At 37.6% G+C, this 16,574-nt stretch overlaps 1 protein-coding gene across 1 annotated transcript; it reads left to right on the forward strand.

The window, feature by feature from the left end:
- Positions 1-558, forward strand: LOC110684937. Its single transcript, XM_021861379.1, has one exon. It carries the CDS (start codon positions 1-3, stop codon positions 556-558), a length of 558 nt encoding a protein of 185 aa, XP_021717071.1.
- The last annotated feature ends 16,016 nt before the right edge of the window (positions 559-16,574 follow it).

Here is a 16,574-nt window from a genome sequence, read left to right on the forward strand (position 1 = left end):
ATGGGAGATCTTATGAAAATACAATTCAGCATCCTAAATTTATCTAGAAAGAAATTTTTGGAATGGAAAGTGGATGCCATGATGAATTTAAAAGCTCAAGGGTTGGAGCACACTGTTAAAAATAATAAAAGTCCTTCTGGTCAAACAACTGATGCTACCACTTCTGCAATGACGGTTGTAAAACCTGTAATTGAACAAGAAAAGGCAAAAGCCTTAGTGTTACTAAGACATCATTTACATGAAGGCCTTAAAACTGAGTACATGATGGTTGAAGATCCCAAGGAATTATGGGATTGCCTTAATGAAAGATTTGGACACCACAAAAGGGTGCTCCTTCCTAATGCATTATTTGATTGGACAAATTTACGGTTCCAGGATTTCAAATCTGTAATTGATTACAATTCAACCATACATGAGATAGTATCTATATTGAGATACTGTGATCATCCAGTCACTGATGAACAGATGATTGAAAAAACACTCACTACCTTTCATGCAAGCAACATATGGTTGCAGGAACAATATCGTGAAAGAGTTTCAAAAGGTTTAATGAATTAATGAGTGTATTGCTTGTTGCGGAACAAAATAGTGATCTTTTGTTGAAAAATCATAATCTTAGACCAACTGGATCTTTGGCCAATCATCATGAGGCAAATGCAACAAGTTCTTATCCACCTGAGGCAAATGCTACACGGAGAAGTGGACGTGGATATTACAATGGCTGTGGAAGAGGTCGTGGAAATTATCGCGGACGAGGCCGAGGACGTGGTAGACATAATTTCAAAGAAACAGTAATTTCAAAAATTCTGAAAAACAGAAGGGACAGTCATCTGGAAGCCACAAACAAACTCCTTCAAAAGGAAAAGACCATGTGACAGATGTGGCATGACAGGGCATTGGGGACGTACTTGTCGTACGGCCAAACATTTGGTGGACCTTTACCAGGCTTCTGTAAAAGGCAAAGAGAAAAATACAGAAGCAAATTATGTTAATAAAGAAAATGCTCCATGTCCTACCCTTGATGTGTCCGATTTTTTCATGGACAATGCTCAAATTGGAAATGATTTCATCTTTGGAGAAAATAACACTACTTAGATAACCCATCTACTAATGTAATATATACTATGTTTTAATGTATTTTCTTTTAGGGATATTCTATTTGGTGGCCTCGTGGTTTTAAAAATTCTACGTGGAAGACGAACTTTTTTCCAACTCTCTTCAGTGGCACCAAGGTTTAGAAAAATATACATAGTGACCTTTTTTAGGTTTATGGCTAACCTTTTTAGCTAAAATGGTTAACCTTTTGAATTATTTTTTAAAAATAAATTAATTTAAAAAAATTAAATAAATAAATTAAAAAAAAAAGGCCAGCCACCATCAACTACCACTCTTCTTCCCTGCCACCACCAACCCCACACCCGCCGGCGCCCAGACCCACCCTCGCCGGCGTGCAGGCCTTCCCAGCCGTCGTCACTTCACCGACCACCTGGGTTTCAACTCTTGAACACGTCTGCCGGAATATACGCTCACCCACGCTGGGCTACTGTCACTACAGAGCGAAATCCGGCACCAACTGCAACCTCCTCCTTCCCCCACCCCTATTGTCGGCCGTCGCTCCTCCCCTTCTCCCCGAAACAACTTTTCCAAAACCCCTCCCTCCCCAACCCCTACCCCTGTTTTATTCACTGAACAAAGCCAGAGCTGGATTTGTGCCGAAGGGCCGATTGGGGTTTTCGAGGTGAGGGAAGGGTTTTTAATGGAGTTTCGGTGAGAGAATGAGGGGGTTTCGGGGATGGGGTGGTGGTTTAGGGGGATTGGTGACGGCTGGGAAGGCCTGCACGCCGGCGAGGGTGGGTCAGGGCGCCGGCGGGTGTGGGGTTGGTGGTGGCAGGGAGGAAGGGTGGTAGTTGATGGTGGCTGGCCTTTTTTTATTTTATTTTATTTTTTAAATTAATTTATTTTTTTAAAAAAAATCAAAAGCTTAACCATTTTAGCTAAAAAGGTTAGCCATAAACCTAAAAAAGGTCACTATGTATATTTTTAAATGTCTAGTCATGAATTTTTAATTTCTATCCTCAATAAAAGTTTGTATGATATTATTCTAAACTAATCTCATATTTATTTTATGAAGATATGGATATGCCTGAAGTTGGTTCCGAATATCAGTGCCTTTTGGACAGTGGAACAACACACACTATCTTGAAGGATAGAAAATATTTTTCACAACTAAAGTTGTTTTAGGCAGATGTAAACACTATTTCTGGGTCAGCAAAATTAATTGAAGGATCTGGAAAGGCTTGTATAATGCTTCCAAATGGAACAAAATTGATAATCAATAATGCTTTATATTCAAGTAAATCTAGAAGAAATCTCATAAGTTTTAAAGATGTATGCCAAAATGGCTATCATTTAAAAACAATGACAACAGGTCAAAAGGAGTATTTATGCCTTACGGCAGAAAAATATGGCAAGAAACACATTTATGAGAAATTGCCAGCATATTCTTCGGGGTTATATCGTATAAACATACGACCCGTGGAAATCAATATGATATATAATCAGAAGTTAGATGACAAACATTTGATTATTTTATGGCATGATCATTTGGGACATCCAGCAATTGGGATGATGCAAAGAATAATAGCAAATTCAGTTGGACATTCAATAAGAAATGTCAAAATTCCTCGATCGGATGAATTAACATGCTCTACATGTTCACTTGGCGAATTAATAATAAGACCATCTATGAACAAAATTGCTATTGAGTCTCCAAAATTCTTGAAAAGAATTCAGGGAGATATTTGTGGGCCAATTAATCCGGCATGTGGACCATTTCGATATTTCATGATTTTAAATGATGCCTCTACACGATGGTCACATGTCAGTTTGCTTTCAAGTAGAAATGTTTATCAAATTAAGAGAACTATTCCCAGATCATACAATAAAGAAAATAAGACTCGACAATGCTGGGTAATTTACATCCCAAACATTTAATAATTATTGTATGTCAATTGGAATTGATGTTGAACACCCAGTAGCTCATGTTCATACACAAAATGGTCTAGCTGAATCACTAATTAAGAGATTACCATTGATTGCAAGACCATTATTAATGAGGTCAAAATTGCCATCATTTGCTTGGGGACATGCTATAATACATGCAACAGCACTAATTAGATTGAGACCTACAGCTTATAATAAATTCTCACCACTACAACTTGTTTGTGGTCGAGAACCAAGTATCTCACATCTAAAAATCTTTGGTTGTGTTGTATATGTTCCCATTGCTCCACCCCAACGAACAAAAATGGGTCCACAAAGAAGGCTGGGAATTTATGTCGGGTTTGATCGAATTCCCCCTCTATGATTAAATATCTTGAACCATTGACTGGTGACTTATTTATGGCTAGATTTGTCGACTGTCACTTTAATAAAGTAGTATTCCCAGCCTTAGGGGGAAAGAAAGTGGACCCACGCAAGAAAGAAATAGAACTTATTTGGAATGTAACACAACTGTTGATGTTAGTCCCACGAACAAATATGTGTGAACAAGAAGTCAAGAAAATTGTTCATTTACAATGTGTTGCAAATCAATTGCCTGATGCATTTGTTGACACAAAGAAGGTGACAAAATCACATATATGAGCAGAAAATGCCCCTGCACGTATTGAAATCCAAACTGATAATAAGGCCATTGAGAATGAATCTCAAGCACACCGAAAGCCTGGGAGACCACTTGGTTCAAAAGATTCTAAACCAAGGAAATTGAAAAGATTGGATGGAATAGAAAATGAGACTAATGATGTTCCCCCGTCAGAAGGTCAAGAAATACCAAAAATGTGGATGAAAGTAAAGAAAATGATGATAATCCAAAATGGGACGAACAAGAAAACAACCCTACGAGGAATGAACAAGATGTTCAAAACATCGATAACAATGAAATTTCAATGAATTACGTCTCTACCAAGACTCAGTGGAATAGGAAATATGTTATCGTGGATGAAATATTTGCAAATTCCATCGTAATCGACATTGTGTCTGATGAAAATGATGTTGAACCAAGAACAGTGGAAGAATGTCGACACAGGATTGATTGGCCAAAGTGGAAGGAGGCAATGCTGGCTGAGTTGAAGTCAGTTGAAAAACGAGAATTTTTGGAAAAAGAACTCTTACACCAGTAGGTGTAAAACCCGTTGGATACAAATGGGTATTTGTGAGAAAACGTAATGAGAAAAATGAGATAGTTAGATACAAGGCAAGGCTTGTAGCCCAAGGATTTTCTCAAATCCCAGGGATTGATTATGAAGAAACATATTCCCGAGTAGTTGATGCAACTACATTAAGATTTTTGGTAAGTTTGACAGTCACAAAAGGATTGCAAATGCGATTAATGGATGTAGTGACTGCGTATTTGTATGGGTCACTCGATACAGACTGTTACATGAAAGTCCCTGAAGGAAGAAAACTACTAGAAAACCACAAGCCTAGACAATTACTTTTCATAAAACTAAAAAGGTCACTTTATGGATTGAAACAATCTGGAAGGATGTGGTATAACCGTCTCAGTGAATACCTTGTGAAAGAAGGGTTCAAGAACAACCAAATTAGTCCCTGTGTTTTCATAAAGCGATCACAATCAGGATTCGCTATTATTGCAGTTTATGTCGATGATTTGAATATCATCAGAACCCCAAATGAACATGAGAAAACTGCTAAATACTTGATGAAAGAATTTGAGATGACAGACCTTGGAAAAACTAAATTTTGCCTTGGATTGCAAATCGAGCACTTGAGTCATGGTATTTTTGTCCATCAATCAAACTATACAGAAAGAGTTTTGAAAAGATTCTTCATGGACAAAGCAACTCCAATCAACTTCCCAATGGTTGTTCGTTAGTTCTTTGAGTATGAAAAACGATCCATTCAGACCACGAGAAGAAAATGAAAAAATTCTGGGTCCAGAAGTACCATACTTAAGTGCAATTGGAGCCTTAATGTACTTAGCTAACAACACTAGACCCGACATAGCTTTCTCTGTGAACTTGTTAGCCAGGCACAACAATGCACCATCATATAGGCATTGGAAGGGAGTTCGACACTTACTTCGATACCTAGGAGGAACACAAGACCTTGGTTTATATTATCAACCGAAACAAGATGCTGCCCTCATTGGGTATGCCAACGCTGGATATTTATCAGATCCTCAAAATGCCAAGTCACAAAATGGATATCTGTTCACTTATGGCGGCACTGCAATATCATGGATGGAAATCAACAAAGCATACATTGGCTGCGACATCCTCAAATCATGCAGAGTTGATAGCCCTTTATGAAGCAGGACGAAAATATGTATGGATGAGGTCGATGATTAGTAATATCCAAGAAGAGTATGGAATGAAAGCAATAACAGGAAATACAACCATCATCTTTGAAGACAATACAACATGCATCTCTCAAGTAACTGAAGGATACATTAAGGGAGATTAAACAAAATATATATCCCCAAAACTATTCTTCACACATGATCTGCAAAAGGATGAGGAAATAGATATCCAGCAAATTTAGTCCTGTGACAACCTTGCTGACCTATTCACCAAATCACTTCTTTCCAAGAAATTTGAGCAATTAGTTCACAAAATTGGAATGCGACATCTTCGTGAACTATGCTGAAATCATGGGGAATATTATATGCACTGCACTCTTTTTCCCTTCGATCACGTTTTTATCCCACTGGGTTTTTCCTGACAAGGTTTTTAACGAGGCAGTATATCAAAGCATATAATACTTTTTAGCTATAGTTTTATCCCATAAGGTTTTACCTAGCAAATTTCACGAGACAACCCATACTCCATTTCATGTGAACGTTCAAGGGGGAGTGTTGAGGATAAAAACAAAAATGAAGTTCACATGCATGTATGTAGCATTTAGGGCAATTATATGCACAAAGTGCAATAATGTTCAATATTATATTGTAATATTGTTCCTATATATAGGGACTCCATTCACATAGTAAAAGCACGCAATGAAATAATTTTCATCCATTCTACTTCACTTACTTCTTATAAATTTTCTCTTGGTAAAGTTTCTTTTAACATCTTCTTATTTCTTTATTTTTAATCTATTCTTTCTAATTTAACCATTAGTTTTTTATTTTTTATTTTTTTTATTTTTTTTTGGGAAATTTAAGAACATAGAATTTGTCTTAATTTTACTTATTTTCTTATTGTATTTGTTTTAAATTTTTCGTCATTTTTCTTTTCTAATTTCTAATACACAAATGTTTTTATAGTTGACTTTCAATTTTTTTAGTTGATACTCTCCCGTCCCATTATATAGTACAAAAGCAATTTGAGGCACTTAAATAAACGAAGAAAATATTATAAAAGTGTGTAAAATAAATTAAAACTAGAACATTCACGACATTTAAAAACACCAAAAATATAATACATGCAGTATAATATGAGATGGAAAGGGTATGATATTTCCAATAGATGTTATACTTGTAAATAGTATAATAAAATTATTCATTTTGAGTATATATATCCAAGGTACATTTATGATACTCCCGTCCATATGACTTGTTTAGTTTTTGCTTTTTTTTTTCAAGTGATTTTTTTTATAATGAATTTTATAGATTAACTTTTAATTTAAACGGTAGCTTATTTGCACTTTAAGTCAATACTATTTTTAAGTATAGTTAAGAAATTACATGTCTAATTAGTATATTGCGCAAACACCCAAATTTATAGGGGCCCCTAATTGTTAGCTTGCCCTTAGGCCCTTAAAATCTCATAAACGACCCTAATAATGCAATGTTACTATCCTAAGTATATGCATTGTAACACCCCGGCCCCAAATCAGGGTGGGGCCTATTGTCACGAAATGTGCATCAAGGGCCAACCATTGTCCTCATAGACCAACACAAGTCCCCTTTTGACGCATTTTGTCCTCAATTATGCGCACTCTTTTGTCCTCAATTATGCGCACCTTGGGAAAACTTCTAGGAGGTCACCCATCCTAAGACTACTCCTAACCAAGCACGCTTAACTGAGAAGTATCTTAACATATGAGCTCCCTAAACAAAAGATGCATCTTGTTGGTATGAGTAGTATATTAAATTCCTTTAAAACAATCATGAGGGGCATTACATACACCCCCACTTGAGAATAGCAATGCCCTCGTTGCACCTGGAACCTTAGGGACCCCTAGTATTACGCCTAATGGCTAGGGTCGTCTTATAATTTTTAGTGGTCCTGTGCCAAAAAGTACGAAGTCATGCCCCCATAACTCAAAATATTTTTCATTTTTTAGTCATATAATAAATAATAGGTAATGATTTTTTGAAACAAATCAATTCATTAATCAAAAGCCATACAACATCTACAAATGAAATCTAAATCAACAAATATATAAAATTGAATCAAATAATGGTTTCCTTCATCAAAGCTACGATCGTTGAATAGATCTTGCACTGTGGTACATCTCTCGCACACATCACTGGAATATACAGCCTTTTCGGAGAGACGGTCTAACGATTTGTTCTAGCCGTAAGAATGATTTTCATCTGATTCACTTGAACGCCTTTGAAGATTTGACAACTGTTGCGATCCCGGACAACTCTTTACCAACGAACTGATAATAAGGCACAAATATGATAACCTTTTTAATAAACCCTAACACACAAGAAAAAAACCCTAAACAAAAACAAACAACTAAACTAACAAAAACTAACGACTCCACCACAGGGAGACACTCCACCATAGGGAGATGGAAGAGCATCTACACTACTCGTGTATATTTATTGATATCTAAATTGCAAAACTAAAGAAAAATTAGGGGAAAAGGATCGGAAGTAGTCTAATTTCCGAATAAATTAGACTATTTCCGGCCTAAACGACCAAAAAAATTAGAAAACCCTAGGAGAGAGGAAAATAGGAGGAGCGTTAGGCGAGACGGACTATACTATTTTAGAAAACACAAAGTGGTGCCTCATGTGTCTGCAATTGAAGCTACAACAAGTTTGGAGCTATGGCACAGGTGAATGGGTCATCCTTCCGAGAAAGTGGTTAAATTGCTTCCTCATGTTAGTAGTAATAAAAGTAGTCTAGATAAAGGTTGTGAAGTGTGTTTTCGTGCTAAGCATCCTAGAGACAAGTTTCCTTTGAGTGACCGTAAAAGTACTAGAATTTTTGATAAAATTCATTGTGATTTGTGGGGTCCTTATCGGCATGTTTCATCGTGTGGGGCTCGTTATTTATTTACTATTGTTGATGACTATTCTCGAGCTGCTTGGATTTATTTGTTAGTTAATAAAACGGAAGTGTTTCAAATGTTTATGGCTTTCATTGCTATGGTTGATAGAAAACTTAATCAAACTATAAAGTTGTTCAAAGTGATAACGATACCAAATTCAATTGTTTGTTTGATTATTTTGTAGCCATGGGTATTTTGTTTCAAACTTCTTGTGTGGGAACTCTGCAACAAAATGGGAGGGTTGAGCTTAAACATAAGCATATTCGATCTTAATGTCGGAAGAGCTTTGAGGTTCCAAGCTAAATTGCCTATTTATTTTTGGGGGGAGTGTGTTCTTGCTGCAGCCCATCTTATTAACCGTACCCAACCCCTCTTTTACAAAATAAAAATCCTTTCGAAATACTCTTCAATAAACCTCCCTTATTCGATGCAATTCGTACTTTTGGTTGTTTGTGATTCACTCATAATAAAAAAACTCGGCCCGTGGAGATAAGTTTGCTAGCAAAAGTCGTAAATGTGTGTTTGTGGGATATTCGTTTGGGAAAAAGGGGTGGAGGTTATATGATCTTGAGGCGAAAGAATTTGTGTCTAGAGATGTTAAATTTATTGAAAATATTTTTCCGTTTGGATCTCCAAAGGATGTGAATATTACATCCAATGTATATGACACAAGGGAAGAGGTGCATGATAATTTTGCTGAATTTGTTTTGACTGATGATGTATGTGAGGAGTTGGTTGGTACGCCTGCTCAGGAGTGTTCACAAGAGGCTGTTACAGCGGGCTTTGGTGACCAGCAGCAGTTAGCGTAAGCTGGATCAGACCTCACCAGCATGTTGCCAGTGCCTAATCTACTCGCTGGTTCAGCTACGGATGCTGGTAGACTGGTAGCGTCTAGTCCTCGCTGCTGCCAGGTTCTGCCCATGTAATACCCCGTATTTTTAATGTATTTTACAAATTATTTAATTAATTGTAAAATATATTTCGGGTCAAATTACTAAAATTATCAGATTTAAATAAAGCAATCAAGTTTTAATTTTTGGGTCAATAATTATCTTACTCCAATGTAACCACTTTCATACTAAGCCTATTTATTCTATTTTTATAATTGGGCTAGATATTTCCTCCCTCATATCACTATCTCATGAAGCCCAAATATCATCTTACTTACCCTACATATAAATACCTCTTGAATTCCAAAAATTTGCCACACAAAAGTCAAAGAGGTAAATTTTCTTTTCCTTCTTTTTTTTCTTCCTGTAAAACAGCAGCAGCTAGCCATGCATGGACTGCCGCTACCGCTGCTCCATCGCTTCCACCATCGGCTCGCAGTCGCCCTCCGTCCACCGGCGTCACTGTAGTCGCCGACCAGCGTCAACCACCTTCTCGTGGCTTGGTTCTCCCTTTCCTCTTTCTTTTCCTTACATTTCCAAATTAATTTTGAACCCTCTATTGGAATAATACACTTGTTCGAAGGACACCATTCCTTTCAATCTCCCACTTGTCCTGCCGGACAAGTGTACTGATTGTGTATAGCATGTTTCCTGTGTCACTTAATGTCTCTTCATGAACTATAAGGTAAGATTCATCGTCATCCTTATTACGTCCAAAAGTGTTTTTCGATTTCCGAGTTCGATAGTCAATAAACAGATGATTTCTAAAATCCATCTGAGCACGGCTATGCATTTTTACAGTCTCGCTCTTCGAGAGGCCTTGTAAACAACAAAGACATGTTCCCTACATACTTTTAATAGGGGGACATTCCCAGTCTTGTGTTGTTAGCTTCCCTTACTAAGATGCCCTAGCCGCCCGAGTGTTGCCTTTATAACCCCCTTGTACGGCAGACGTTTGACAACACCAAAATGGACTAGTACTCAAACAAGAGAACTTACAATACTCATGGTTGAGGAAAGAGGTTCCAATAGCCATAATGAGTAATATACTTATGACGATTGTTAAATCTCTTGAAGTAATCTTATAGGTCGATCCGGTATAGTTCCAAACCAATACCTGTGCAAATGATTTATGACATTCTTGTCCTTGTAGCACAAGAAAGGATGCTATAAATCATACTACACACTAATCTCACGTGGTCATTAGTCGTCCAACTTTCAAATGACCTCGATTAGGGATAATTTCGATATTATATTCAACGTTCACTTAATAAGTGTTTCTTTATCCAAGACATTGTCTTGATACCATATTTTGAATATTCTCAAATCGAATGGACTCATTATTTAATTCTAAACCACAATTAAATAGAAATGTAATAATAATTTACAGAAAAATTAAATTACTCCATAAATGAATGGTTTAACTTAGTGTTTTACATTAAGATCTCCACAACTTAATTAAAACACACAAACAGGGAAATCAAAGCCAATCTCCCATATGCTTGATTCCCATTGCCTCAACGTGCTTGTTGTGTTTCACTTGGGGCAAAGGTTTAGTGAGTGGATCGGCTACATTGTCGTTCGTTCCAATCTTGCAAATTCTGATTTCACCCTCAGACTCCATTCCCTTATCATGTGTAATCGCCTCATGACATGTTTAGCTTTCTGATGCTCCCTTGGCTCTATGGCCGAGCAATAGCCCCACTATTATCACAATAGAGGTTTATTAGTCCCTTTATTGAGGGTACAATACCAAGTTCACCAACGAACTTACGAATCCAAACTGCCTCCTTATCTGCCTTAGAAGCTGCTAAGTATTCGGCGTTAGTTGTAGAATCTGCAGTCGTGCTTTGCTTAGTACTCTTTCAACTGAACGCTCCTCCATTAAGACAGACCACGTATCCTGATTGCGACTTGAAGTCGTCTTTGTTAGTTTGGAAGCTTGCCTGCGGTATAACCTTCAACAACCAAATCCTTACTCCCACCATAGACTAGAAATTTATCCTTTTTCCTTTTCAGGTACTTTAGGATATTCTTAGGTGCAGTCCAATGCGCCTCTCCTGGGTTTGATTGGTATCGGCTCGTAGCACTCAAGGCATACGATACACCTGGCCTTGTACATATCATGGCGTACATGATTGATCCAATAAGCGAAGCATATGGAATCTGACTCATTCTCTCTCGCTCATCAGGTGTCTTTGGACATTGTTTCTTGCTAAGAGTTATGCCATGAGACATGGGTAGGTGGCCTCTCTTGGCTTCCACTATATTGAATCGTGCCGGTACCTTAACGATATAAGTACTTTGGCTCAGTCCAATCATCCTCTTGGATCTATCCCTATAGATCTTGATGCCCAATTGTACTGTGCCTCTCCCAAGTTCTTCATTGAAAAACACTTTCCAAGCTAAGTGTTTACAGACTCTAACATTGGAATGCTATTTCCAATGAGCAATATGTCATTGACATATAGGACAAGGAATGCGATGTCACTCCCACTGACCTTCTTGTAAACACAAGATTCATCTGGATTCTTGATAAAACCAAACTTGCTAATGGCTTCATCGAATCGCAGATTCCAACTCCTACTTGCCTGCTTTAATCCATAAATGGATTTCTTAAGCTTGTATACCTTCCCAGCATTGTTGGGATCTACAAAAGCTTTTGGCTGTGTCATGTACACAGTTTCTTCCGAAATCCCATTAAGGAAGGCGGTTTTGACATCCATTTTCCATATCTCATAATCATAATATGCGGCAATTGCTAGGATAATCCGGACGGATTTAAGCATAGCGACTGGCGAAAAAGTTTCATCATAATCAACCCCGTGAATTTTCCTGTAACCTTTTTCTACCAGTCTAGCTTTGTATACATATACAACTCCATCTTTGCCGGTTTTCAACTTGAAAATCCATTTGCAACCGATAGGTGTGTAACCTTCGGGCAAAACAACCAAGTCCCATACTTGATTTTCAAACATGGAGTAGATTGAGCATTTGCATTGTCATTTTGAATTTGAACATTGTCGGTTTGACTCTGGCCATTGTCAACAGTTGCTTCTAAAGCACTTTGATTGTCAGTTTTGTCAGTTTTTTCAGGCTGACTTTGTTGCTCATCTTCTCGAACTTCATCAAGTTCGATTTTCCTCCTACTTGTCATTTTGGAAAGATGCTCTTTTTCCAAAAAGACACCATCTCGAGCAACAAATACTTTTTTCTCAGATTGGTTGTAGAAGTAATACCCCTATGTTTCTTTTGGATATCCCACTAAGAAACATTTGTCAGATTTTGGTGCAAGCTTATCAGACATGAGTCTTTTGACATATGCTTCGCAACCCCAAATCTTAAGAAAAGACAACCGTGGAGGTTTCTTCGTCCATAATTCATATGGAGTCTTTTCGACAGCTTTTGACGGAGCGCTGTTCAGTGTAAATGCCGCGGTTAGAAGTGCGTGTCCCCAGAAAGAGATAGGAAGATCACTAAGACCCATCATTGATCGAACCATGTCTAACAGAGTTCGATTTCTCCTCTCGGACACTCCATTCCATTGTGGAGTTCCGGAAGGTGTCAATTTTGAGAGAATACCATGTTCTTTCAGATGGTCGTCGAATTCGTAGCTCAAATACTCGCCACCTCGATCCAATCGAAGGGCTTTGATTTTCTTACTAAGCTGATTTTCCATTTCACTCTGAAATTCTTTGAATTTCTCAAAGGATTCAGATTTGTGCGACATAAGGTAGACATAACCATATCTACTATAGTCGTCCGTGAATGTGATAAAATAGCGATAACCATTTCTTGCGGTTGTGCTCATTGGTCCGCATACATTCGTGTGTATAAGACCCAATAAGTCACAAGATCTCCCAACTTGTAGAATGACTGCTTTATCATCTTTCCAAGTAAGCATCCTTCGCAGTTTTCAAACGACTCTAAGTCGAATGAATCAAGAATCCCATCATGAAGAAGTTTCTTGATGCGTTTGATGGTAATGTGGCCAAGACGACAATGCCACAAGTAGGTTTGATTCGACTCAACGGTTTTAGCTCTTTTGGTGGTATCATTAACATTATAAACTTGTTTGTCTAGCGAAAGCACATAAAGACCATTTTCTGAATGTGTTGTACCATATAAAACATTATCAAGATAAAATGAACATCTATTGTCTTCTATCCGAAATTCAAAACCCTTGGCATCCAACACAAATTGAAATAATGTTTTTGGTAATGTTTGGAACATGATAGTAATCTTCAAGTTCTAAAATAAGCCCAGAGGGCAAAGACAAACTAAGTGTCCCAACGGATACGGCCGCAATCCTTGCTCCATTGCCGACCCGGAGTTCCACTTCTTCCTTCACTAGCCTTCTACTTTTCCTTAGTCCTGCTGAGCATTGGAACAAAGGTGTGAGCCACATCCGGTATCTAATACCGATGAAGCTTTGCTAGTAAAGTTAAGGTCTATAACATATATACCTGATTCAGAAGTAACAGTGTCGTTCTTCTTATCCACCTTAAACTTGAGGCAATCCCGTTTCCAATGTCCCTTCTTCTTACAGTAGAAACATTCGGAATCGGTTTTAGAAGACGCTACCTTCTTTTCTTTGTTGCTCTTGGTAGCTTTTGACTTAGGCAGAAAGGTCTTCTTACGTTTCCCCTTGTAGCCCCTCTTTTTGCCCGAGCGCTTGAATGTCTTACCCTTCTTGACCATAAGCATATCATGCTTTCCCTCATCCTTGAGCGTTTGCTCGGCCTACTTCAACATCCCATGAAGCTTGGTGAGGGTTTTCTCCACGATGTGCATATTATAGTTCATCTTGAACTGATCATAGCCTTTGTGCAGCGAATGGAGAATAATGTCAATTCCCATCTCGTTCGAATACCCCGCATCAAGTCTCTCCATGTTCTCAAACAATCCAATCATTTTTAGCACATGAGGGCTGACAAGATCTCCTTTCTTAAGATGATCTCAAGGATTTTCCTATGGGTCTCGAACCTCTCAATTCGGGCCTGCTCTTGAAACATATTCTGAAGTTCAGATATGATCTCAAAAACTGTCTCCTCCTCAAAGAAAGTCTTTTAGAGATTCGGAGACATTGTGGCCAACATGATGCATTTGACATCCCGATTGGCAGCGTGCCATCGGTTTAAGGCAGCCTGAGTGACCTCCTCATTAGGATCGTCGGGCATTTCTTCATCAAGGACGTATTCCTTTTTCTCTTGCATGAGAACCATACGCAAGTTCCTTTGCCAATCAAGGAAGTTTGGCCCACTCAATTTCTCCTTATCGAGAATTAAGCGTAACGAAAATTGGTTGTTGTTGGTGTTAGTTGCTGACATTTTTCTACAAACGAAAGAATTTGCAATGAAAAACCATTCATAAAACCAATAAGAAAGAAATGTAAAGCAAACACGCAAATTTCCAATCTTATTAAGCGTTTTATCCACACATTTGAGATTCGACCCTTTTAGGTGAGAATAAAACGATTCCAAGACCCCAAAAATCAAAAAGTGATTAAGCATGCTTTGGCTTGTCTATAATATTTTAAGGTAAACAATCCAATTTCTAATAGCTCTAAGCTACTCTTGCTTCGATAAAACGTCGTATCTAATGCTTTCATGACGTTTATCTACATTGCCACGACATTTAAGGACTCCTTACCGATATCGTTGAGTTTAACCAAAATCAACTTGTATACCTAGTATACCTTACGTTCCAAGGAAAGTAGTAATGCCTAGCTTTGGCATAGCCCATTACTATTCTCATTAGTTTGGTAAGTGTTATTTTGGAATGGCAAATTTTAACTCAATTTTATAGGGACCTAGGTTTTCTATGTTGGTTGATTTAAGTGAACTAAATCAATCATTCAACATTCAAAATCCTAGACATGCATCTAACATCGCAATTATATATAAGCACAAGCATAAATATATAAAGCACAAATATTGATGCATTTGGCAACTAGCATGACCCTTGAAACTTGAATCTTCAAATATTCAAGGGCCTTTATTGCATCTTCTTGGCTTCGCCTTCTTAGAAACGCCGTCTTCGAGACATCTCCGCCAATTATGCAATTACTAATAATAATACTAGGACTTTATATAAATATTAATGTACAAAAATACTCAATGGCACGCAGTTCGTATTTAGATTTACAAAAATACAAAACGGAACGCAGTCCGTATTTACTATCCTAGTCGGGCCCCACTAGTTGCCATTTTGTAAAACCTGCATTAGAATATCTATTCCATTCATTAAAGTGAATGACCCATGCATTTTACAAAATAAATCAAGCAACAATTCAAACGAGCGCAAACTAGTAACTAACTTAGGTGGTTAATCCAATTAACATGCCAAACAAAAACTAGTCAAAGTTGTTATCTGATTATGTGAATTAACGCATAATAACTCAAGCGATTAAAGATGCTCCCACTAAATTCCACATCCAATTTTATTAGAATTAATCCAATTAAAATTAATTAAGCCGGTTAACCCAAGCCTTGCTGTCGTGCGTGGGTGCTGCTCGCACAGCCACAACGGCGTGCTAGCACCGGTGCTAGCACTGGCAGCGTCGTAGCATGCTCAGCATGCTTGCATCTCGTTGGCGCTAGCAGCGTGCTTGCGCGCATGCTTGTGCTGGCCCCGTAGGCGCTGCTGTGTGAGCTAGGCACTACCTAGCAGTCCCACTACACGCTCCCTCGCACACACTCGCACATACACTCGCACATGGTTTGGCTCGGCAGCAACACGTGGGCTGCCGCAAGGAGCCCTGCTGGTCGAGCCTAGGCACTCGAAGCTTCGGCTTTGATTTTGTGCTTGTTGTGCTTCCGGATTTCATTCCGAATTTTTTGTGTGACATAAAAAAAATTAATTCTAAATTGATTTTAGAACAAATATTGAGTATATTGAAAATAAAATAAGTCGAACTTAATTAAATTCAATTTTAGTGCAAAAACCAAAATTAATTCAAGAACCATTCTTTAAATTATTTTTGGCTCAACTTGATGCAATTAAGTTGAGGGTTATTCTCACAATTAATTTAACTAACATAAATTAACAATGAGATTTGACAAAAAAACGGTAGGAAATATAAATAATCATCTAATGAAAATTTATCCAACACTTACGCACATTTGAATATTGTAATCTTCCAATATGAAGAACAATAATATTTCAAGCACAAATATGAACATTTAAGATTTTAATCAACTTAAAAATGATTAAATTCAAAAATTAGTTCATTATGGATTTTAGCAAGTTAAGATCCAACCAAATAAACAATTAAAGATTGAATCTTTAACATTTTAGGGGCTTCAAAAATACATATTCACCATAAACATTCACACTCCAAGCAATTAATTTGCAAAAATGTGAAATTGCAAGTTTATGAGAAAATAAGAGCTAACCAAATTAAAAGCACCAATTATGACTTCATAAACA

The sequence above is a fragment of the Chenopodium quinoa genome, unplaced genomic scaffold, assembly GCF_001683475.1.
Source record: "Chenopodium quinoa cultivar QQ74 unplaced genomic scaffold, ASM168347v1, whole genome shotgun sequence".
NCBI classification, from domain to species: domain Eukaryota; kingdom Viridiplantae; phylum Streptophyta; class Magnoliopsida; order Caryophyllales; family Amaranthaceae; genus Chenopodium; species Chenopodium quinoa.